Source organism: Varanus komodoensis, unplaced genomic scaffold, assembly GCF_004798865.1.
Source record: "Varanus komodoensis strain SLA01 unplaced genomic scaffold, ASM479886v1 scaffold10, whole genome shotgun sequence".
NCBI classification, from domain to species: Eukaryota; Metazoa; Chordata; class Lepidosauria; order Squamata; family Varanidae; genus Varanus; species Varanus komodoensis.
In genome coordinates this window covers 7,655,255-7,679,512 of record NW_025335269.1, presented here as the reverse complement: position 1 = coordinate 7,679,512, position 24,258 = coordinate 7,655,255, and the positions used below count along the sequence as shown (strand labels likewise).

General features: G+C 41.9%; 1 protein-coding gene across 8 annotated transcripts in view; it reads left to right on the top strand.

Annotated features, from left to right (window-relative positions):
- The window catches only part of ADCY1 (adenylate cyclase 1), a 280,351-nt gene that overhangs the window by 140,214 nt on the left and 115,879 nt on the right, over positions 1-24,258 (top strand). For all 8 annotated transcript variants that reach the window (XR_006416963.1, XR_006416966.1, XR_006416967.1 and 5 more), the window contains exon 5: positions 18,742-18,869. Coding sequence is in view for 4 of the 8 variants with exons in the window: in XM_044453723.1 (XP_044309658.1) it covers positions 18,742-18,869 (128 nt within the window). In the remaining 4 variants the exon portion in view is untranslated. The remainder of the gene's footprint in view (positions 1-18,741; positions 18,870-24,258) is intronic.

The window sequence follows — 24,258 nt, the reverse complement described above, 5'->3', positions numbered from 1 at the left end:
ATTAAGGTGGTAGGGAGATAAATCTGATCTGGCAGCATTCACTTGCTTCAGTCTGCAGGGCTGTTCTTCTGGTCCCTTTGTTCTATGATATTTTCCCATCAGCTGATTTATTATGATCTAGTCCCTCTTACATTCCTCTTCCTCAGAACTCTTTCCCACCTGGTGATTTCTTTTTCTGTTCTGCAACCTGTTTTTGCCTCTTCTTTCCAGTCTCTCAGGTCCAAAATAGACTGGATATGTAGCTGTATCTTGCCCTGACATCCTTTCGTCTCTCCCCCAAGAATCAGCCTCAGGAGGCTGAACATATGAAGTGAAATGGCAGGGAAAGGACTACTTAACCCTTCCTTTCCTAACTGATCTGCCCTTTAAAATCACTACAACCATCCTAAAAAGCTTTTCTTGACAGAAGAAGGATATGCACACTGTCTCTTCTAATACTTTTTGTCTCAGTTCCAGATGTTGAAGGACTGTTTTCTTATTCAAGGAATGCCTGTTCTAAATCCTTGTGCCCATAGCCTGTGTACATAATCTTTTGTTCTCGCAAGCACTAATTATTCTCTAATGGTATCCACTGCCGCCACTTCATGGATCACTGCCTTGTCATGGCGAAGGGGCTTGCGTAGCTCAATGAAGCTATGAGCAATGCCGAGCAGGGCCACCCAAGATGGACAGGTCATAGCAGAGAGCTCTGACAAAACGTGATCCACTGAAGACGGAAATGGCAACCCACTCCAGTATCTTTGCCATTAAAACCCTATGGACAGTACCAAAAGGCAAAAAGATATGACACCGGAAGATGAGCCCCTCAGGTCGGAAGGTGTCCAATATGCTACTGAGGAAGAGCACAGGGCTAGTACTAGTAGCGCCCAAAAGAATGAAGCGACTGGGTCAAAGTTGAAAGGACACAGTTGCAGATGTATCTGGTGGTGAAAGGAGAGTCCAATACTGTGGCAGAATTTTGTCAAGAGAACGTGCTGGTCATAGCAAACACTCTTCCAACAACCCAAGAGATGACTTTACACATCGACATCACCAGACGGTCAACACAGAAATCAGATTGACTATGTGCTCTGCAGTCAAAGATGGAGAAGCTCTATCCAGTCAGTAAAAACTAGACCAGGAGCTGACTGTGGCTCAGATAGAAACACAGAAACAGCGCGAGTCAGAAAGGGTCTCCCGGGCCATCTAGTCTGACCGCCGGCACCAGCCGGCTCCACTCACGACATGCCTGCCATGTGGACCCCCAGCCTATCCTTGAACACCCACACTGATGGGGCCTCAAAGACCTCTCGTGGAAGCGCACTCCACACCCTCGGGGTCCTGACTGTCAGGAAGTGCTTCCTGGCATCCAAATGGAACCCTGGCTCCCTAAGCTTTGCTCAATTGGAGCGTGTCCTGCCTTCCTCTGCAGGGGAGAACAAGTCTCTACCCATCTCCATGTGACATCCCCTCACATACCTGTATGTCGCCAACATATCCCCTCTGAGTCTCCGCTTCTCCAGTCTGAAGAGACCCAGTTCCCTCAGTCTCGCCTCATATGGCATCCCCTGCAAACCGGCCACCAACCTTGTGGCCCTACGCTGCACTGACTCCAACCAGGCTATATCCTTCCTGTAATGAGGGGCCCAAAACTGAACACAGTACTCCAGTTGCGGGCGCACCAGAGTCGTGAAGAGTGGTAGTAATACCTCTCTTGATCTAGAAGCCACACTTCTGGCTATGCAACCAAGGGTGGCGTTCGCCCTCTTGACCACCGCACCACACTGCTGACTCATGTTTAGCCTGCAGTCAACCAGTACCCTGAGGTCCCTTTCACAAGTGCTGCTCTCCAGCCACTTGTCATCTAACCTGTACTTATGACACTCATTCCTATGCCCCAAGTGCAAGACCTTGCACTTATCCACATTGAATGCCATCCTGTTGTCTCTTGCCCACTTCCATAGTCTGTCCAGATCCTTTTGGATCTGGAGAACCTGCTCCTCAGTTGTGGCCACTGCTCCAGTTTTAGTGTCGTCTGCGAATTTGATCAGCAGACTGTTCACCCCTTCTTCCATGTTGTTAATGAAAAGATTAAACAGGATTGGCCCCAGGACAGAGCCCTGGGGGACCCTGTTTGTCACTGGCCACCATCCCGATGATTTCCCCGCTAATGGTTACCTTCTGAGCTTCTTGTTGCAAAATTTAGGCTTAAACTGAAGAAAGTAGGGAAAAGCACTAGGCCACTCAGGTATGACCTAAACCATATCCCTGATGAATATACAGTAGAGGTGACAAATAGATTTAAGGAATTAGATCTGATAGACAGAATGCCTGAAGAACTATGGACGGAGGTTCACAACATTGTACAAGAGGTAGCAACTAAAACCATCCCAGAGAAAAAGAAATGCAAGAAAGCAAAATGGCTGCCTGAAGAAGCTTGGGAGAAATATCAACAACTTCAGATATGCAGATGATACCACTCTAATGGCAGAAAGTGAAGAGAAACTAAAAAACCTCTTGATGTGGATGAAGAAGGAGAGCGCAAATGTTGGCTTGAAACTCAACATTAAGAAAACTAAGATCATGGCATCCAGTCCTATCACTTCCTGGCAAATAGATGGGGAAGAAATGGAGGTATTAACAAATTTAATTTTCCTGGGCTCCAAGATCACCGCAGAAGGGGACTGCAACCAAGAAATTAAAAGATGTTTGCTCCTGATGAGGAAAGCTATGGCAAATCTAGACAGCATACTAAGAAGCAGAGACATCACCCTGCCGACAAAAGTGCATATAGTCAAGGCTATGGTTTTCCCAGTTGCAATGCATGGCTGTGAAAGTTGGACCATAAGGAAGGCTGAGTGCCGAAGAATTGAGGCCTTCGAATTGTGGTGCTGGAGAAGACTCCTGCGAGTCCCTTGGACTGCAAGGTGGTCAAACAGGTCAGTCCTAGAGGAAATCAACCCTGAGTGCTCTTTAGAAGGCAAGATACTGAAGATGAAACTCAAATAATTTGGCCACCTAATGAGAAGGAAAGACTCATTGGAGAAGAGCCTAATGCTGGGAACAATAGATGGCAAAAGAAGAAGGGGACGGCAGAGGATGAGGTGGCTAGATGGAGTCACTGAAGCAGTTGGTGTGAGCTTAAGTGGACTCCAGGGGATGGTGGAGGACAGGAAGGCATGGAGGAATGTTTTCCATGGTGTCGCGATGGGTTGGACAGGACTTCGCAACTAACAACAACTTCCACTCCTGTGATCTGGTAGTTCTATTATTTTATGCTCTTATCTGTGAACTCTAATTCTTTTGGTGGCAGGTAGAATTTTATATGTGCGTGGCAAAATACTGCAAATTCTTGGTAGTATTTTTCATTTCTCTGTTATCAGAAATGAATGTTTTCTGCTTTATCCATATAACATTTTTATGTGGGAATTAACTTCCTCATCTGCTCAGACAAACTGTTCAGACTTGCATATGCTTGGCTAGATAGACAGCTATCTGACATCAGAGTTGTTATGGTAGATTCCTGACTATATGTGGTGGAATATTCTATACTGGAATAACATTTGTTTTACTTTTCTGTTTATTTTCCCATTTTTCTGCAAGGTCTTTCTTTTTTAGAAATTTGTACTCAGTATCATTGCAACAATCACACTTCCATTATCCAGCTAAATTTAACTCAGTGGGGTTTTGCTGGGAATTCAGCCTGAAGCTTTTTGTCTGCAAAAGGAAATGGCATGAAAGGTAAATTCTTCCAATTATTTCTGCAGACTGTAAATTCCAGGAAGGGTCATTCCTATGGCAAGTAATGCTGGGGGCCAGGCCCCAGCGCAGGGTGGTTTGTGAAAAAATGCAGTCCCCCTGCCCTGCCCCACAGGCAATTTTTTTAAAGGTTATAGCTGCTGTGTGTGAAAATTGCCTGCTGGGGAGGCAACTGCCCTCCTTGCTCCTCCCAGTCTGGGACTTATAAAAGTGAACATATGACCACTTGGCAGTACTAATCTGTCTGTACAGATGTGCTGCACTGCATACACTGCTATCATGCCCAAGCATGGCCATTGATGACAAGCTGGGAAAGGCTGATGTAGAGAGTATGCCTGAAATCTCTTAAGGACATCTTTTTTTAAAAGTAATATTTGTCGTGATTTTATTATGTTTATATTATCTTAAGCCTTAATGTATAAATAACTGCAATAGATAAAATGATAGGATGGATAAGAAGCAAAAGCAAAGGTGATAGAAATAGAGTCAGAATTCTGAATGCAATTTTTCAGTGACTATCATGTAGAGATAAAAATAACTATTACAATGATCAGTTCAAAGAAACAGAAGAGAGCAACAAAAGGAGAAAAATGAAAGACCTCTTCCAAAAGTTCCAAGACATCAAGGAGAAATTCAAACCTAGATTAAGAATGCTAGAAGACAAACAAGGGAACATACTATCCGAACAAGAGAAAATAAAGAGAAGGTGAAAAGAATATACAGATAGTCCTCAGGTTAAGAACAAGTTCAGTTCCTGAGAATGTCCTTAGTTCGAATTTGTATGTAAGTCAGATCACATGAGTAAGCCAAATGCTTATCTTAGTATATGTATGTATTTTAACTTTCTATGTATATAAAACACTTCCATATTCACTAAACATCTCAAATACAATACAGCATTTTAATGATGATAATAATACAGCAATAATAAAGTAACCACAGGTACTGAAGGCGAGGTATACAGTAATGTAAAAAGCAAATAACAGAAACAGTTGTTAAAACAGAACATCCTTGAGGAAACTTTAAGCCTAACATTAACTGAAGTTGATGGAGTTAGATTTGGATCTGGAGAGTCAGGGTTTGATTGTGCTGCTGGAGGGGAGGGGAGTAGCACTGAAGTCGCTTTCTTGAAGTAGGCATCAAGGGTTGTTTTTATAACCATTTTCTTTTTCTCATCAAATGGCCTTGTAGCAGCAACTATGTGACCACTGAGATGTGTTGTCAAACACATTGTATGGTTTCCTTGTGATAGCCCTGACTGTCTCTAGAAAAGACCTGTCAATATTGCTAGGGAACTATGCAGTCACTGATGACACATCACCAAATACATCACATAGGTCCTTAGAGATATGCATAACTTTTCTCTAGAGATATTCATATAGGGTTTATAGCAGCCTGCAATGGGTTGTTCATAACCTGGAATTTTGTAACCCAGGGAATTCTTATACAGGAGAAACGAAAAGATGAGAAACTTCTTCAAAGCTGAATCCTATGAAGAAGAGCCGTGATCATGCTCGGGGGGAGGTGGGGAGATGGCTGTGGTTGTGCTCATGCAGAGGCAGGTGCGATTGCAGTCATGCTCGGGTGGGGGGGAGGAGATGGCCACGATCGTGCTCGGGGGAGGGGGGATATGGCTGCGATCGCACTCGTCTTCCCTGCCCAAGCATGACTGTGATTGCACCTGTCTATGACCGTGATCGCGGTTGTGCTTGTACAGGGAAGACGGGCGCGATCGCGGTTGTGCTGCGGGGGGAGATGGCCATGATTGCAGTCGCGCTCATGCAGGGAAGACAGGTGTGATCGCGGTTGTGCTCGGGGGGTGGGGTGGAGATGGCCACGATCTTTGTTGTTCTTTGTTACTTCGTTGTTCTTTGTCACTTTGTTTCAAATTTTTGTGATTAAGAAGAAATGGGCACAAAACGGAGTAACCTTATTTACATTAAATCTTATGGGGAAATTTGACCTGGCTCATGACCAATTTGGGTCGTGACCAGAGTCGTGGAACAGATTAAGTTTGTGAGCCAAGGTAGCACTGTATACGTTGGCTACTGGAGTACACCAAATAGGAAAGACCAGACTATGCTTTATAGAAAAGCCTTTGTGTGGATCACAAGAAGCTATGGATAGTTCTGAAATATAGGTGTGTGCCTTAGCACTTGAATATCCTGATGTATAACCTGTATCATGGACAAGAAGCTACAGTTAGGACAGAAAATGGAGAAACAGAATGGTTTTCCATAGGCAAAGGTGTCAGACAAGCATGTATTTTATCTTTCTACATGTTCAATCAGTACCCAGAAAATATCTTAAGGAAAACTGGATTAAAATCAGAGGAAGGAGTGAAAATCGGTTGAAGAAACAGTTATTTAAGATATTCAGATATTATATTACTGGCAGAAAACAGCAAAGGCTTGAAATGACTCCTGATTAAAGTGAAAGAAGAAAGTGCAAAAGCTGGACTGCAGCTAAATATTAAGAAAACAAATATCCTGACTGCAGAAGAATTACAGAACTTTACTGTCAACAATGAAGAAATTGGCTCAGTCTTCAATTCAAATGGAGACTGCAGCCAAGAAATTTGAAGAAGACAGAGATTTGGAAGAGCAGCAATGATGGAACTAGAAAAGATTTAGGTATAAGAACGTTTTACTGGAAACCAAGGTCAAGGTCATCCAAAGTATTTTATTCCCAATCACAATCCTTGGGAGGTGAAAGTGGGACAGTAAAGGAAACTGACATTAAAAAAAATATCAGAGCATTGAGAACATGGTGTGGCAGGAGAGCTTTGAATATACTGAACTGACAGAGCGACAAACAAGTGGTCCTATATCAAATCAAGGAAGAGTTTCCCTGGAAGCAAAAGTGACATAACTAAAGCTGCCACTTAGGACACATCATGAGAATGTAAGACTCACTGGAGAAGACAACAATTTGTGAACCACCCAGAGAACTGCCTCAGTTAATGGGTGTTATAGAAATCAGTCAATCAAATAAATAAATAATGCTAGGGAAAGTCAAAGGTAGAAGAAGAAAAGTATGACCGTATATGAGATGGATGGACTTCATAGAGGAAACCGTAACTTTGAATTTACAAGAACTAAGCGGGGCTGTCATTGGCAGGACATTTTGAAGGGCTTTCATTCATAGGGCCCCCATAGGTCAAAAATGTCTTGGTGACACATAACAAAATTTACCAGAAAACAGGATCTGTTATGTGTTCTCAACTCATCTGCTACGGATCTATGGCATCCCTATAAATGAATGTCCTCCAAAATTTCTTGTCCTATCCCTGGTAAATGGGAACAATTTGAGCATTTCTAATGTTTCATTGGTTTTTAATAGCTGAATATCATTTTGATGTAAAGCAGTCAAGGAAACACAAATATTGCAGGATTTCTAGGAAATGTTTTACATTGTTTTATATAGTTTTATTTTAGAAATAACACCATCCTCTTCAGATTTTTAAAAAGGGTTAGATAGAAAATTAGCAAGTGAGGCTGCATCCTTCAGAGAAGACATAGGAGTTTGCACTATAGGTGACTTTCCCAACATTTAGATAGTTATTTGGGAGTTGTTAAATAATTATTTATATAGTTATTTTTTCCTTTCTTGCATCTGATTTAGATGAAGTAGCTGGATAACAAGCTTGCCTCATAAAATGGGTGCTGTTCATAATTACCTCCAGTATCAGGCAGCATGCCTTCCAATGCCATTTGCTGGGATGATGCGTGACAGGCTGCTTTTGCACTCATGTGCTGCTTGTAGGTATTCCATAGGACATCTTGACAACTTTTAATAGTACTAGCTATAGTATCCTTCTGGACCACTTGGCAGAGTTCAGTCTTGGGAGCATTGTACGGGAGTGGTTCCGCTCATTTCTGTTGTATCATATCTATAGAGATTCCTGTTCAGCACTGTGGTCATTGGCCTTGTGGTATCACGCACAGGTTTCTGTCTTATCCTCTACATCATTTAATGAAACCGCTGTGAGCAGTCACCTGGAGGTTTGAAATAAGGTGAGTTCAACTTCCCTAAGTTGCTGAACTCCAAAGAAATCGACAGTATTCTTAATTGTTAACTAGGTTTGGGCTGGATGAGGCTGAACATGCTAAGAGTAAATCCAGGTGAGATGGAAGTGCAGTTCATCAGTAAGAAGCATGACTTTAGGGTTGGAATGGGTTGCATATCCTCTGAAAGATCAGGTTTGTACCATGGGAGTGTTTTCTTTGATCTTATGCTGCCCCTGGATTTTCACACTATATCTGGGATGTCAGTTGTGACTGTGCCTGAATCAGTTTGATAGCAGTTTTTCATGCCTTGAGTACATTGTGGTTAGACTGTGGCACATGCTGTACACAGGGCTACTGTTGAAAAGTGTCTGGATTATAACTCTTATAAATATTAGAAATAATCAAATTGGTTAGCCATTGCTGGCACAGAAAGCTAAACAATGTTGTGGACTGATCCAGAATGGCTGCTCTTAGGTTCCTATGAATGAAGTATCTGTAATGATTTTTAGTAGACTGCAAGAACTGTCAGATGATATAATTCCTTGGGTAAGGGAGATTTTGCAAAAAGCTTAGAAATGTGTTCTTTTACTATACCTGTGCAATTTCAGTGATGAGATTATCAGCAATTCTTTTCCCAAAAGAAGGTGCTCTTACTAAATCTGCCTTGAATTTACAATTCCAATCGTCTTGTTGAATTTTGTTTATGTATCTGATTTCTGGGAATTATAAGCAAGAACAATTCAGAAAACAAAATGTTAATTTGCATAACAAATAAGGGCATTTTTCTCATGGAGATGTTATTGTTAGTCAGAACTGATATTCAGCTGCACACAGAAAGAAAAACAAAAGCACAATCAAAGAAATTGTTGGAGATAAGCTGCTATAAGTAGTTATGGTTGAAGAAAATAGCTGACTATGGGAAATAGAGATTCCTGTATTTAGTGTTTAGTCATTTTTAGTGGAATCAACTGCAACTGAAGGTAATTGGGTATTGTCTTCAGTTGGTTTAGGATAAGGTCTCATTCTTAGATATTTTACATGGCACAGAAATGTAGCATGCCTTAAATATTATCCTTACTTCTGTCAGTGGGCTGTCCAAAATGAAAATTATCTTAGTTGGATCAGGGAAGTAAGGATGATTTCAGATATGAAAATTAATTGACTTGTAAGATGAATTCACAACTTACAATGGTTAGAATGTATATTTGATTTCTTTTCTACATTTTACCCCACATTAATAACATGAATATGATGGTAATAGAATAAAGGAGCATAGTTTTTGACCGCTTGGAGGGAGAGCTTTAGGATTTGGCAGTGGGGACTCTCTGTGTGGAAGAGGACTTCACAAAGTCCCCTACTGTACCCACAGGGATTCTGCAGAGAATCAGATGTGTCAGTAGAACTGCCACATGGTTCATCCCACCCCTGCCACAACCTCACCTAAGATTTCTGTTCCCACAGCACAAATGAGTAGGGTGAAAAGCAAACAGGGAAAATGATATTAAGCGGCTCAAGGTAGGAATAAGGCAAGACAAAGCAGATCCAGAAATATTAACTAGTCATTTATGGAGCCTTTGAAGTCTTAAGCAGGAGATCTGAAGTATCACATTCTCTCAAATGAACCTGCCATATTTGAAGATCCTCTTCAGGCCTGAGGTTTAACAGGTGGCTACCAAAGAAAAAACCTTTCCTGTGGTAACACTCAAACTTTGGAATTTCCTTCTGACCAGGTTCACTGAGCATTTGCTGTAATCTTTTCTGTTTTCATGAGCTTTAAGTGGCACTTAAATGCCTTTATGATTTTGGTATTTATTTTTTCAGTTATGTTCTTGTTTATTTGCAGTTTATTAGTCTGTTCTAAAGAGTTTTTATCATTTGGTTTTACTATTGTCAGCCCTTTTGGGATTTTAGCAGTATGACAGGATATAAATACATGAAATGAATTAATGTACAGGGCACACATCTAAACATTTCAGGCAAGTACTGTTAATTAGACCATTTGTAGCAGTACTAGGCCAAAAATTCCTTGTTTCTTCTTCACAGTCACTTTGCATCACAAATATGGATGGAGCCTCATTCAGGAAACTTCTGTAGCTGAAGATTTTGGGGTGGGAACCCTTCTCCATCATCTCAGCATGCATGACCGTAATGGGTTCCCACCTGCTTCCTCAGTTCTTCCTCAACTGCCATTGTGATTACCCTGGGGAAGCTTCATTGTCCTCTGTGAGTGGTGTTCTTCTAACAGCTGAGGTTTAATTCAGTCTTTCTTCCTGTTATTCTCCTTCTTGCCATTTTTCCCATTCATTTCTTCTTCATTTTTGGAATCTTTATTGTCTTTGTATATAGACTACTTTGGGCTCTATGGCCTTGAGGGTACCCTCTTGTAAATATAAACACTGGGACTAAGCTGACTCCAACAGAAAGCCATTCCTTATGCCTAATTAGTATTGGTGAAGGGCTGCTTAGTAAGAGGCCCATCTGCATTGCCAAGCATTCACAAAACAGGAATGCTGTAACAGGTCAATTCAGCATAAGGCTGTTATATGGAAACATGCCTTGGAAGCTGTGGAGGCTTGTAAGATCAACCATTTGTGCCTTTTTCTATAAGCCATTCTTCATCCTCTAAGCCACTGGCTTCAGATCTCTCCATGCCTAGCAGATTCTCTGACATCTGGCTGTTCACTTACAGTTTCAGTGGTCCAAAAGTTAGCAAAAATGGTATGGACTCAAGGGCTCTGACTCTCTCAAGAAGAAGAAGGACTGTAAGTGAATTTCACTTTCTGTTGTGTACTGTTACCCTCCACCATTTCTGTATCTGGATTCAATGATAATAATGGCATTAGCATCTGTGCTGGCTTCCAAGACAGCCCACCTAACTTGGGCATCAGAAAGTGAGATTCAGGACCCAGCCCCTCCTTGTGATTGAAAACTTGTTGTCTGTCAGTGCTTACCAATGTATAAGGTTTAGTACTGAAAATATCCTCCAGATTCAATAGCATCTTGTACTCGACACTCAGAATGGATAAGCCGTAACTACAGGGAGTTGCATTGTGGACATTGCTTCTGGTGACCCCTCTTAGATTAGGACAGATGGTCTGCATGGTCTCTTCCTTCTCACCACACATACTATTGGAATGATTGGCAAGACCACTGGGACGGAGGGAGTTAATATGATCAACCAGGCAGCCCCGCTTCCCTAGTTGCAATAATAACAACTGTCTCTTTCAGCTGCTCTTTTGTGTCCACCTCCAGAAGGTCTATCCCACCTCATCCCCGGCCGCCACCACCTAGAGCACTGGCAACTTTGACTCTTACAATCACCTTCAGCATCACCAGTAGCACATGCTTTTCCATACTGAATAACAGCATCACTGAGTTATTTTAGCATAGTTTGTCAGACATCAGTGCTACTCAAGCCTCTCTACCAGATGATCTCACTCATTTTTCTGACCAGATCCTTTGCATGGCCCAGTCCTTTGGGACTGAAATACAGCAGCCAACATGATTTCAAAGTCCTAGTAAGAAATAGTAACCCTTTACAAATGGTGCAGCAGCCATAGTCTTCAACTTCCAAATATTTGGACACAATTACCCTCTGTAATGTGCAGGGTTAAGCTCTTCAGTACTGTCATTCTCTAGTGTTGTATTCAGAAAAAGATTTCCTAATAAATTTCCTCTGCACTCATTGTTATATGACAATTTCTACTCCCAATACTAAAAAGAACTGGGGAGGGGGGGGGGGTCTCCAGTGATCTTGCAGCTCCACATAGTTAACTTTTTTGTTGTACCCATGAAGTGATTATGAGGACTCTTGTTTCTACATTGAAGTGGCACAAAAGAGTCAGTGTTACTTCTGGTTTACTTTTAGTTCCATGGCATACCAGGTTTTCATCCTGACTTTTGGTCTAGCTACAGCTTCCAGAGTTTTTACCAAGTTTATAACCATGGTCTGCACTCATCTTTGACTTTAAGGAGCTTGTGTATAGCCATACCTGGGCAACTAGCTTCTGGTTGTTTCTTTCAGAATAGAACTATAGTGGTCAGTACAACATGGCATGCAGCCTCTTCAAGTATTTAGGCTTCTGTATGAATTACAGAGAGTCAACCTTCATCCCCACTCAGAGAATGCAATACATCAGGCCTACCTTGGACGCTACCAAGGGATGAGCATTCTTGCCATGAGATTGAATGATGATGCTAGCCATTCTAGCAGAGAAGTTGAAATATTAGCACCACTGAGCACTAGCATTTTCCATTCAATGGCTCCTAGGATACATGGCACCTATGGTTGCAGAAGTGGCTTTTGCGAGACTCCACATGTGATTGTTGCAGATTTTGTTCCATCAAGTGTTCCCTCCTTCATCCAACAGTCATTTAGATCACTTGATCAAACCAGAGATCATTATGAAGATGTTGCAGTGGTAGACTGTGTTCCCTCATTTGCTAAAGAAAATAGCTTTCTTTCAAAACTTCTCTACTTTTCCTGAGCTAGAGACAGCCAAGTCCACCTTCATACCTGCTTGCAAAGAAGAAATGCAATTATAAGCATTTGGAGACAGAAGACAAAAATATTTCCTCAGAAATTTACTGTCTGAAAGAACCGAGGGAAGGTCCAGAAACCTAAAGACTGAAAACTAGAACTGAGCCTTTTTTTTCAGAGCATAGTTTTCTGAGGAAAAGTTAGGTCCTTCTTACCTTCTTCCTCTATCCTGCCACTTGATTGGATTGTTGACACGAGAGTCAAAGACAGGTGGTCTCTCAGGAGAAGTGATGGGATAGCTCTGCTTCTCTTCATTCTTCCCTACTCTATAGTCTGGTGGCATCATTGGTGTGGCTATGTAATTTTAGACATAGCTCTTATGACTCTTCCCTTTAGACTGACATGTCTATTTCTTCATTGTGAAGCACATAAATAACATTTCTCTTCCTCTTCCCCAACCACCAGAATTCCATGCTTACAATGACTTCTGCATTCCCGAAGTTAGAACAATAACAAAATTATTTGCCTGATGCTAAAAAATAAAAATATTCTTAGCTGATGCAGCTTTGTACAGTGGAACCTCAGCTCATGAACGCCTCAGTTCATGACCAAATCAGGTCGCGAACAGAAATTTCTGAAAAATTTTGCCTCAGGCCATGAACTCTGCACTGGGTGACAATCGTGATCACGCCCATTCCCCCCCCCCCAAGCGCACCGATGATCGCCTGTAAATGGCCATGATCACGGTCATGCTCATGCAAGGAACACAGGTGCGATTGCGGTCGTGCTGGGGCAGGGAGATGGCTGTGCTTGGGGTGTTGTTGTGGGGAGATGGCCACGATATTTGTTGTTCTTTGTCACTTTGCATCAAATTTTTGTGGTTAAAAAAAAATAGTTACAGAATGGATTAACCTTATTTACACTGAACCTTATGGGAAATTTGACTTGGCTCACAACCAATTTGGGTCACAACCAGAGTCCTGGAATGGATTAAGTTTGTGAGCCAAGGTACCATTCTACTTTAAATTCACTCAAAAATGCCTCTAACATGACCTCAGGAATAAAGTAGAGTTTGCTTCTCTGCACTTGTCACCTGCTGCTCCCTGGATGGTCATTTGAGTGCTTTCCAGGTAGCAGGTTCCAGGACTTTGGCTGAAAGATCCAATTGTGGCTGCATTACTGGGCAGAGTTGAATTTTTTAAATGATGGATACTCCTTGCAAATAACAGAAGTAGTGCAGAGGGCAGAGTGGCTGGCATGACCCTATACCCCAGTATGCTAGATTTCTACTTGCTGGACCTTTTACATGAGTGATGGTAGTTGTAAAGTCACAATCAGTCAAAATGATTTAGTTCAGTCTTCCACCTCATTCTGATCCATGCATAGATACAGCCTTTGCCTATTCTTCTTATATGGCTTGTGGCCCAGAAAGACAAATTCATATGGGATGACCACTTGTGAAAAGCCAAAGTGGTCATGGCTCACAAAAAAGAGACCAATAATTGGCATATGCTGATTTGCATGTATAGAAACAGTTGTTATGATTTAATTAGAACTACAGTTCATCTCACCATAGCATGGGAAATTGTTACCATGTGATTCATGTACCTTGCTCAGTCTGTTCCTGTGGTATTGATGGTTGGCTTCATAACCCAGCTCTTCCTTATAATGGTTTGGTATTTTTAAAGCAGACTTAAAGCAGTCCTTCAAACAAACAACAGCTTTAACATTGAGGAGAGCCATCAGACAGCAGTACAACTGGAGGGCTGTCTTAGCCCATACGGCTGGTCCAGGTGGAGATATCTCAGGGAAAGCCTGCTTCATGCAAATCTTACCATTCACTGAAATTGTCTTCTGGGGCTTTGCTTCATGTTGTCCTACCATCTGATATACTGCCAGTGACTATGGTGCTTACTGATTGCCAAAAATAAGAGGAAATGAAACTTCAGAAGAGAGTGCCAAATGGACATAAGCTGGTGTAAAATTTGATTGCTATTGTAAATGTAAAGAAGCAAATTTAGAAATAATTGATATAATTCGGACAAAAACACTATACATCTTACCATCATGGGAAAGACATCATAGCTGTTGTTCCTGTACCTTATGCTGTCCAGTGCTCACTGTTGACAGGCAGCTTTAAAAGGAACTATAAAGTTCTCCCTTTGTATGGTGATCTTTATCCCAGGTTTGGACTGGATGGCCTTTCCAACAAAGGGAAGTACTGTATCAAGTAGGCTCATGGTGTCTAAATTATGGAACTTTACTGGAGTTCAGCCATCTTCCTTGCTGATGCATTTTAGCAACAGGCTATAATTACCTGATTTTAGAAAGTGTTTGTGGCAGAACATAAACAGCTGTAGCAGCTGCTCCTCTGGTCTTAGTTCACAGTACTTTTATTGTTAATGATGCTGCTGATATTGTTGTATTGGCTTTACTGTCATTTGTTTTTATAGTGATGTAGGCTGCCTTTTATTTAATTTACACGGAAAATGAGATATAAAACATTTTAAATGAAATAATTATAGATAAATACATTTTGACCTGAGAAGTGCTAGACCAGCATTCCCCCCACCTCCGTTTTGCACTTCAAGGTAGGCAGCATAAACAGGAGATTTATCAAGCCTGCATAGCCTGCCATATTTGGCTTGGCATAGCTTAACTGACATTGCAGCTTGGTAGGATGTGCTTTGTCAGATCTTATATTTGCTGTGATTCTTTTGTTCAGCAACAGTATTGCTAGGGTTGAGGCCTGGAAACATGACTGGCAGGGAATCTGTACCCATTCAGCCTATTCTGAGGGGGCAGGGCCCAGGTAACAGCTGTGTAATATATTTATTATATACACCTCTTTTTTTCAGAATAGAAATCCTTCCAGGGCAGCCAATAAAACACTGGCATGCATTACTAAAATCACAGTGAAGAGTATTAAATTTTAACAATGCATAAAGCTGAGGGTAGAAGGCCGTGGGCAGAAGAGGGTGGTCCAGCTGGAGCAGAGGATGAGGCAGCTTCTGTCTCCCTTAGGCTCTGTTCCTGGAAATCCTTAGCACAGGGCAATTGGCACTGACCCTGTGGTTGGTGAAGGAAAGCTCAGCTGGAGCAAGCTCTGGGGAGCTCTTGCTGCCCTCCTTCTCCACCTGGGAATCTAAAGATGAAATGGACTTCATTGGTTCCTCAGGCAAGCTAAATCTGAATGAAAGTATAGATACCACCTCTGGCCATTTGTAGAGAAGCAGTGATCAGACCAGCAGGTCTCTCTCCATCAGGGTTAGGCTGTCTGCTCCAGGGATACTAATCCCTGGGTTCTTTCCAGGTGATTTCCTAGCATTGTGAAAAGGCATTGTGCCATCTGCCGTCTTTTCCATCTGAGCCATTTTCATTTTCTGGCAAGGAAACGGTAGAATATTGGTTGAAATGGGGTGGGGGTGTTTACAAAGTACACACAAAATCATCTGTCCCCCTGTAAAATGCTGTGAATGTGTCATGGCAATTACACAATAAAAGTCTCATCTAAAACTACTTTTCATTTTTGTCTCCCCCTCCCCTCCCACTCTTTTTCTTGCACTTAAAACATTAAATAAACATACACATTAGCCCAAAATCCAAGTGAATGAAACAAATCCACTATTTTAAACAAAGGAATCTCTATGCTTATGGAAACCAGTATAATCTTACCTCTCACAAATGGGTAAGGCCTCCTATACAACTACAGCACACATCAGCATAATATTTTTCCCAGAGTTCATTCTTTTTGGCCAAGACCCTTCAAACTGGGGAATATTTAAAATAATCTTTCTCAGAAATGCCATGTTTGCTACTGTTGCCTCAGAATTTGTGTTCTAATGTTTGTTCTTTTATTGTTGCTATGAGTCAGAGCATGGAGCCAAGACACATTTAGTGAGCCTTTGCACCCTTCCTACTGTAAGCGTGACATCTCAACTTTAGAGCTGTTTGGTACAAAATGAGTCACTTCTCAGTCATTTACAGTGAATGAATAGACAATTGTCTCTACCTTCCCAAAAGGATGTGTGCCCATTTCCCTTCCTTATGGTCAACTTGCTGTTTTCCATTTGTCAAAGAATGAAACCTTCCTGTCCAGAATACCTGACATACCAAACAGGCAAAAAAATTGCATGGTAGCTTAATCAATAGGCATCAAAAGGTGTTCAGCTTCTCTGTTTCTATCAGCTTTCTGAGTTTCCATCTCAAGGTCTTACATCTTCACAAAACTGAGTGTCATCTCTACTTGCAATCCTTTATTTACTTACCTGTGAGTAAGCCCCATTGAACTCAGAGCTATTTCTGAGAAGATAAATGGGGGAATGCATTGAGACTGATTTTAGTAAATCCAGGCAGGCATACATTACAATCATGTCCAAATGTCAGTGCTGCCTTTTGTCTTTAATGGGATATAATTCCAGCTAACTTCCACAACAGTAATTTGTGTACCCAGCATCCTGATCATTAAAGTTGGACAAAATATGGATTTAGCTATTTCTCTATAGCAGTGCAATTAGGGTATTTTGGATATTAAACCAGGTCAAGGCAGATTACTGAGGCTTCTTTAGTCCCTTTGAGTCTCTTCCTCCTCATTCTTAAACTCATGTTTCTTTTCTCTAAAATCACATGTTATTGGCAGTTACTGATCCAAGATCTTATTTAATTCCATTTCTTTTGATACATTGTGGCCATTTGAAAATTTCCCAATTATACATCATTGTCTCTGAATCGTCACTTTCATCTTGTATGCTCCTGTAACCATGAGAATGTGTTAGCTCAGAAAAAAGCCATTGAAGCAGCAATGATATGCACATCATGTGTTACTTGGAGACTGTGCTGAGCTCTTTGCTCACTTCATAGTAGTGGTTATGAGCTAACAAAGGACAAAGCTTGTCCTAAGGCACAGTTTATCCTGCTCTCTTTTAAAGGGCCATCAATGTTTCAGACTTTCTGATATTCCTATGGAAGTGCTTGTGCAACTTATTTCATGAAAAGAATATACATTTGCTAATTTAAGCTCCCTAAACTTGAGAACTTACTGCTGTGATTCTCTTGAACTGTGTAGTAGCCTAATTGTTTGTTGACAATCTGATGAGCTTATCTCATTCATACCCAACCCAGTAAGTAGCAGCTTTGTACTGGACTAATTTGTTGCTGGAAATTGTGGGAGAGAGGAAATCCCTTTAACACAATTCTTTCTTGCGGAAAATGAGGTTATGATATAGCACAAAGTACAAACAAGGTCCCTATCCTCCTCATCCATGGAAATCCTGGAAGAGTGGCTGAGGAAGAAAAGAGCAAGGCACATTGGGAGGAAGATAAATTAGATATAGGAGGCTTTCTTTGAGGCAACAAGGAATCTTTGCACTGCCTCACCATGTGCATTTTTGAAGAGCTGTATGTTACAGCAAGGAAATGTGCACTTCTTCAAACAAAAACCAGTTCCAGCTCTGGCACCACAATTACTGGTTTCAGTTTTTGAAGTTCTTGAAGCAGATCAATAATACCAAAATAAGGCATGAGTGAGGGATTTGTTCTTACAACTTTTTCTTGCGGCATGGTAGATCCTGTATTGCTGACTTGTAACTCTCAAGCTGCTATTTGTGAAGGCAGTTACATGGTGGCCTTAGCTCAACACAGACAACATCTTGAGGGCTGATAATTCTGGCTAAAAAGATGGCTTACACATCTTTCTGGTGCACAGGAATCTGTTTAAACCATTAAATTGTATGGAACCATGTTCCATATGTGCCAGCAGCTAATGTGCCATGTCATGGTGAAAATCGATCCTGGGAAGCACTCACTGGGAATACAAAACAAAACATACAACTACTATATGAAAAACCTTAACAGAAATCCAGTCAATTCTCATGTTGTATTTATTTATTTTATTTTTATTTTATTTAAAACATTTCTATGCCGCCCCATTCGCTGAAGCCTCGTGGCGGCTCACAACATAAAATTAAAATGTAAAACATTCTAATATACAATAAATTAACAATATAAAATAAGTTGTATATTATACACAATGGAATTGTGCTGTTAGTTTTTTGTCGCCTATGTTCATTGTTTAAAATTGGTAGAAATCCCATGCTCTTGTAGGGTTGGAATTTACTTCCAAACTGAAAAGTCAAGCAGGAGTCAGTGGCCTCAAGCATATATGTCCTGCCACAAGGAGCTTACAATTTTAATTTCAACCAAAGAGTATCAACAAAGGAGAAGGGAAACAGAGTGGCATGGCGTATACAGATTGATGTATGCAAATGCAGGTACATATGTCTAAACTTACATTGCAGTCTTGTGTGTTCCTACTTCAAGGTAAACATTTGTGATCATGTTGCAGGTTTTAGTAGGAACTGATGACAAGCATTAAACAAAAGACTGTAGAAGAGCAAATATAGCAATGGTAATAGTGTTGCATAGCATATTATAATTTCAGATGTATTGGTACAAAAGTTCTTACTACAGTAGAACTTCTACTTCCCTACTCTCTCTTTTTCTTTTTAATTAAAGGAAAACCACTGCAGAAGGATAAAAATCCTAGGGGACTGTTACTACTGTGTATCAGGACTGACGCAGCCCAAAACAGATCATGCCCACTGCTGCGTCGAAATGGGATTGGATATGATTGACACCATCACGTAAGTTTTTCACATGCTTACATGCCTCATAGGAAGCATCATCACAGCTTCTCATGCAATGGCCATGCAATCAACCGTTCACTGTCACTGTACTCTTCTGAACATTTTTTCTCAAACACTGAGAACTTTAGCCTTTGTAGTCTTCCTTAACTGCAAAAACTGCAGGAAAAGTGTTCAAATACCTGGAAGGCTAGCATATATGGCTTGCATACAGTGTTCAGGTTTCATAGGCCTGTCTATCATTTCCTCACGAGTAGGTGTTCACTGAGTAAATAGGAAAGCTTTAACTGTTTATTGCATAATGAAATAGTTATCCCCCAATGTGAAAACAGTGGGGTATGCAACAGGCAACACTGGAGATATAAAAATGGGTAATTGGTGAATGCATGAGGGTTGCATTCAAGGTTTTTTGGTGGAGCAGGAGAAATTTGGGGAGGCTTGCAAGAGCTTTTTTCTCTGTTTATTGCCCATGTCCACAGCCCCTGCTATAGCCTCCTGTACTGGCTTTAGAATGAATGTCTCTTTACCTAATTTAGAAGTATTCACTCTACAGACAAAGCTAATTTGTGGATAAATAAGGAATACCTAAGGGATAATAAAGTATACCTAAGGGATAAATGTACTAAGAAGTCCTCTATAAGAAACCTTTATATTAGGAGAATTTCACTTGTAAGCAATAACATTACTTGTTCATTGTAGCATGAAGAAGAAGAGAAAATTGGTATGAATCTGAAACCCTAGAAATTGGGTGCTCCTAAAAATAGTGTTCATTTAAATATTATTTATTTATTTTAAACTTTTCTGTACCGTCTGCTATCAAGGCCTCGGGACATAAGGCAGCAACCTTATGGAGCATAATTATTGAGGGCTATTGTGAAAATTCCATGTCCAGTCAGTGTCAGTAGGATAGTGAAAGTAAATAGGGGCAATACCTTTCCCTGGCATACATTCTGGAAATGAAAAAGGTAAGGACCTTAACCAATGTCATGAAACAATACGAAAATACAGTACTACCTTTTCAGACAATCAACTTCAGTAAACCCCTGCACAGCAAAAGCAAACAGGGAGATTTATGCCAGAAGAAAATAAGAGTAAATGAGTGTCAGGTAGAAGATAAACAAGCAAGTGATATAGTTTGACTTCCTGTCATTGGGTTGACTGTATGCATGCTGTATGCTGCCTTTGAAAAGAACTGTACTTCAGCATAATCTGAGCAGAAGAAACGAGAACTATCTAGTGCAATGTTGAATTACTCCACTGGAATATTATCTGGCTGCATAGTTGCCTGTCAGCTTGAAGTGAAAGGAACTCTGTAAAGGTACCCATTTACAGAAAAGTAATTTCAAGAAACTCCAGTGTGTGTGTTCTGGAGCAGAAATGCTCTCTGAATACTCTTTCTGCCCCACGTTGAATTACTTGCCAAAACCCAAGTGAGATACAATGAATTGAAGGAGTGGCATTCTTCAAAACCAGGGCATTCAGTTTCCAAATATTATATGCAGAACTTTCTTATAACAGATTTTGATGTCTGCGGAATGTGTCCATGTTTATAGCTATAACTGTCTTTTCTGTTGTGTTTAAGGGATGAAAGGAGAATCTGAGTTAGAATATTCTAGCAATTTAAAAACCAGAAGTGAGGTATTTCATGCAATGTTATGCCATATCATAACTCATAATTAGAGTTGGGACAAACTGTTTCAGAATCCATCCCTCCCTTGTGCTCAGCCCAGTCCTACAAATCAAGTCAAGCCAAGAGGAAGTCCACAAATACTTGTGGACCCCCAGCTGCACAACTAGCATCTTTCCCCATCAGGAGTGGCCACAGGATGTGGAAGAAGGGGCACTGTGAATGGGCACACTGGGCACCATTCCCAGCAACCAACTTTCTTCATTGTGGTCTCTGTGCATCACTCATATGGGTGCTGCACCTGTGCAGTGCCTGTATTTGAGAAGATTCTCTCAGCATTAAGAGTTTTGGCCGGGACTCCACCTCCCCTCCCCCCATATAAATAGGTGGAGTTTCCACCCCTTTGCCAGTCTGCTGTACCTCGGGTCTCTCTTATTCCTTTATTCTCTCACAAATATCCTTTGAATTATTCTTCACAAATCTGTTCTCCAAGGGTACCTTTTCTCTCACTCCTAGTTAAATTCCCTTGTTATCTCCTCCTTTCATGCTTCTTCAATTCAAATTCTTTCCCCTTTTCCTTCCCCTTTTCCTTCCCCTTTCCTCCTCTCTAATTTCTCTCACAAAAATTATATAAACCACCCCCCTGTCTATCTTTTCCAATAACTTACCCTTTCTTTGTTCTTCCTCTTTCTTGATGGTGCAGTGTTCTGCTTTTGGAAAGTGTGCTCAGTGCAGAGCAAAAATCCCATCTATGGACAGCCATTCGCTCTGCTTATTCTGTCTTGGCATGGGGCATTGAGTGGATAAGTGTGTCCACTGCCAAGCTTTCACAAAGCATGCTCAAAAGAACCATGAAAGTCTCCTCAAAAAGGAGCTCTGGGACAGGACTCTAGTGGCTATGAAGGAGGTTGCCTCTGACAAATCAACTGATTCCTCTGTTTCCAATAGAAGCACTTCTGCATGCGCACCACAGCCGCTCAATTGACCTCAAAGAGCTCTGAGGTTATGCCAAAACATTCAGAGTTGTCTCATTCTCCTAAGAAACCAAAGGAGAAAAGAAAGCACCTTGAAACAAAAGAACCCAGGAAAGAGAAGCACTCTGGTAAAGACAAGCCGGAGAAAAAGCAGAAGAGACACTCTCATACCACACCGAGGGAATCAGCCTACTGGCTGGAGATGCAATCAGCTGTGCCATTGGTAACGACAGAGGCTCCAATCCAACTGCAGTTAGTACAGTCAACACCAAGACCATCCCCACGTTTATGGTCCAAACCATTGTAGAGACCATCTCCACTTTTAAGGTCTATTCCCTCAGAATCTCACAGACTGGAACCAACTCTGGTGACATCAATTTCGGAGGGTGAAATTCATGGTTCTCCAGTACACTCACCACCTCCATCTGAGTCACTGGTATACATGATACAAGATCCTTCAGAGGAAGTTCAGTGACCTCCTACACCACATCTGTACTGATTGCCTTCTGCTGCAGCTTCTCTGGGTTTGACACAGTGCTCTGTGCACACATTTGAGCCTGAGGTTCCTTGGTATGGAAGGAATCCATACTTCATGCCCCCTCCATACCCATATTGTGGATCTGGATATTCATGGGATTGTATTCTGCCATATGGCTTTCCATATCCACCATCCTGTCCTCAGTGCCAGCCTCAACAGCACCATGATCTACCATCCACATCTGCTCAAGCCATCGCTACTGATGTCCAATTTGGACTCTGACACTGAGGAAGTAGCTTCCACATCATTGGAAAACATGGTTTCGGCACAAGGTCCCAGTTCGCCTGAAGAGGGCATGGGAAAGTTCTCCACACAGATAATTAATATGGCTACATATTTAGGGATGGATGGCCAACAGAACGCCAAGCCTGAGTGAGATGAAGTCTATGATGTTATCCATATGGAGGATGTGGTCCCAGTAACTCTACTGTTTATACCCACCTTGCGCCATGCGATGATGAAACAATAGGAACTGCCAGATCAGCCACATACAACAACTAGATGGAGGGGATGCAGTGGATTTGATTTACCTGGATTTCAGCAAGGCCTTTGACAAAGTGCCCCATGATACCCTGGTTGAGAAACTGAGGAATGTTGGGATAGACAAATGCACTGTCCGATGGATTAGGGCATGGTTGACTGACCAAAAGCCAGAGGGTAACCATTAGTGAGGAATCATCAGGATGGTGGCCAGTAACAAGCGGGGTCCTCCAGGGCTCTGTCCTGGGGCCGATCCTGTTTAATCTTTGGACATGGAAGAAGGGCTGAACAGTCTGCTGATCAAATTTGCAGACGATGCTAAAACCAGGGCAGTGGCCACAACTGAGGAGCAGGTACTCCAGATCCAAAAGGATCTGGACAGACTATGGAAGTGGGCAGGAGACAACAGGATGGCGTTCAATGTGGATAAGTGCAAAGTCATGCTCTTGGGGCATAGGAATGGGTGTCATAAGTACAGGTTAGGGGACAAGTGGCTGGAGAGCAGCGCTTGTGAAAGGGACCTCGGGGTACTGGTTGACTGCAGGCTAAACATGAGTCAGCAGTGGGATGTGGTGGTCAAGAAGGGTGAACACCACCCTTGGTTGCATAGCCAGAAGTGTGGCTTCTAGATCAAGAGAGGTATTACTACCACTCTATACAACTCTGGTGCACCCGCAACTGGGGTATTGTGCTCAGTTTTGGGCCCCTCATTACAGGAAGGATGTAGCCAGGTTAGAGTCAGTGCAGCATAGGGCCACAAGGTTGGTGGCCAGTTTGCAGGGAAAGCTGTATGAGGCGAGCCTGGGGGAACTGGGTCTCTTCACCCTGGAGAAGAGAAGACTCAAAAGGGATTTGTTGGCAACATACAGGTATGTGGGGGTGGTGTCACACAGAGGTGGGTAGAGACCTGTTCTCCCCTGCAGAGGAGGGCAGGACATGCTCCAACAGAGCGAAGCTCAGGGAACCAAGGTTCAGTTTGGATGCCAGGAAGGTCTTCCTGACAGTTAGGACCCTGAGGGTATGGAATGGGCTTCCATGGGAGGTGGTTGAGACCCCATTGGTGAGGGTGTTCAAGGATAGGATAGGTTGAAACTTCCAGTATGGCGTCGAGACGAGACAGACGTGATTAATGAGGCTTCGTTATCACGCTGGTAAATGTCCGGTGGTGGGCCGGGAGCCCAGTCTAAGCCCTGTCGGGGCTAAAGATAAAGTGCTTGGGAAATCTCCTAGATGGTGTGGGGCAGCAACCCCACATCTACTGGGAGAAAATCAGGCATTTTTCATCCAGGCAACACAGAAGGGAAAATCAGCCCTCTGCAAGTCTTCGTCATACCGCCTTTTTAGATTAGGAATTAAGCCAAGAAAAAAATAGTTGGATTTATTGGGAAACACTTTTATCTCTTGTTTTTTTACAATATTACCCATGGGAAAGCTGTTTTTCTTGTTAATTGGCACAAAGGAAAAAAAAGGAAAGCCCTTTGGATGATTCCTCCCCCCCCCCCCACGGAACTTCAAGCGGCAACTGAGATGAGGGGGAGAGACGGAGCTGTTTGTAAGTAAGAAAATGATTTCTTTCTTTAATCTTTCCAAGGATGAAGAACTAAATAAATAATTGTTGTGGAATTGAATGATAGAAGGATCTTTCTTCTGTATTGGATTGTTGCCAAGGGTATCTGGATATCTGCCAAGAAACTTTCATACTGTGTGGTGTTTTTCTCTCTATGTGATTACTTCTGGGTGAGCATTTCTATCCCTTTTTATAAGACTATC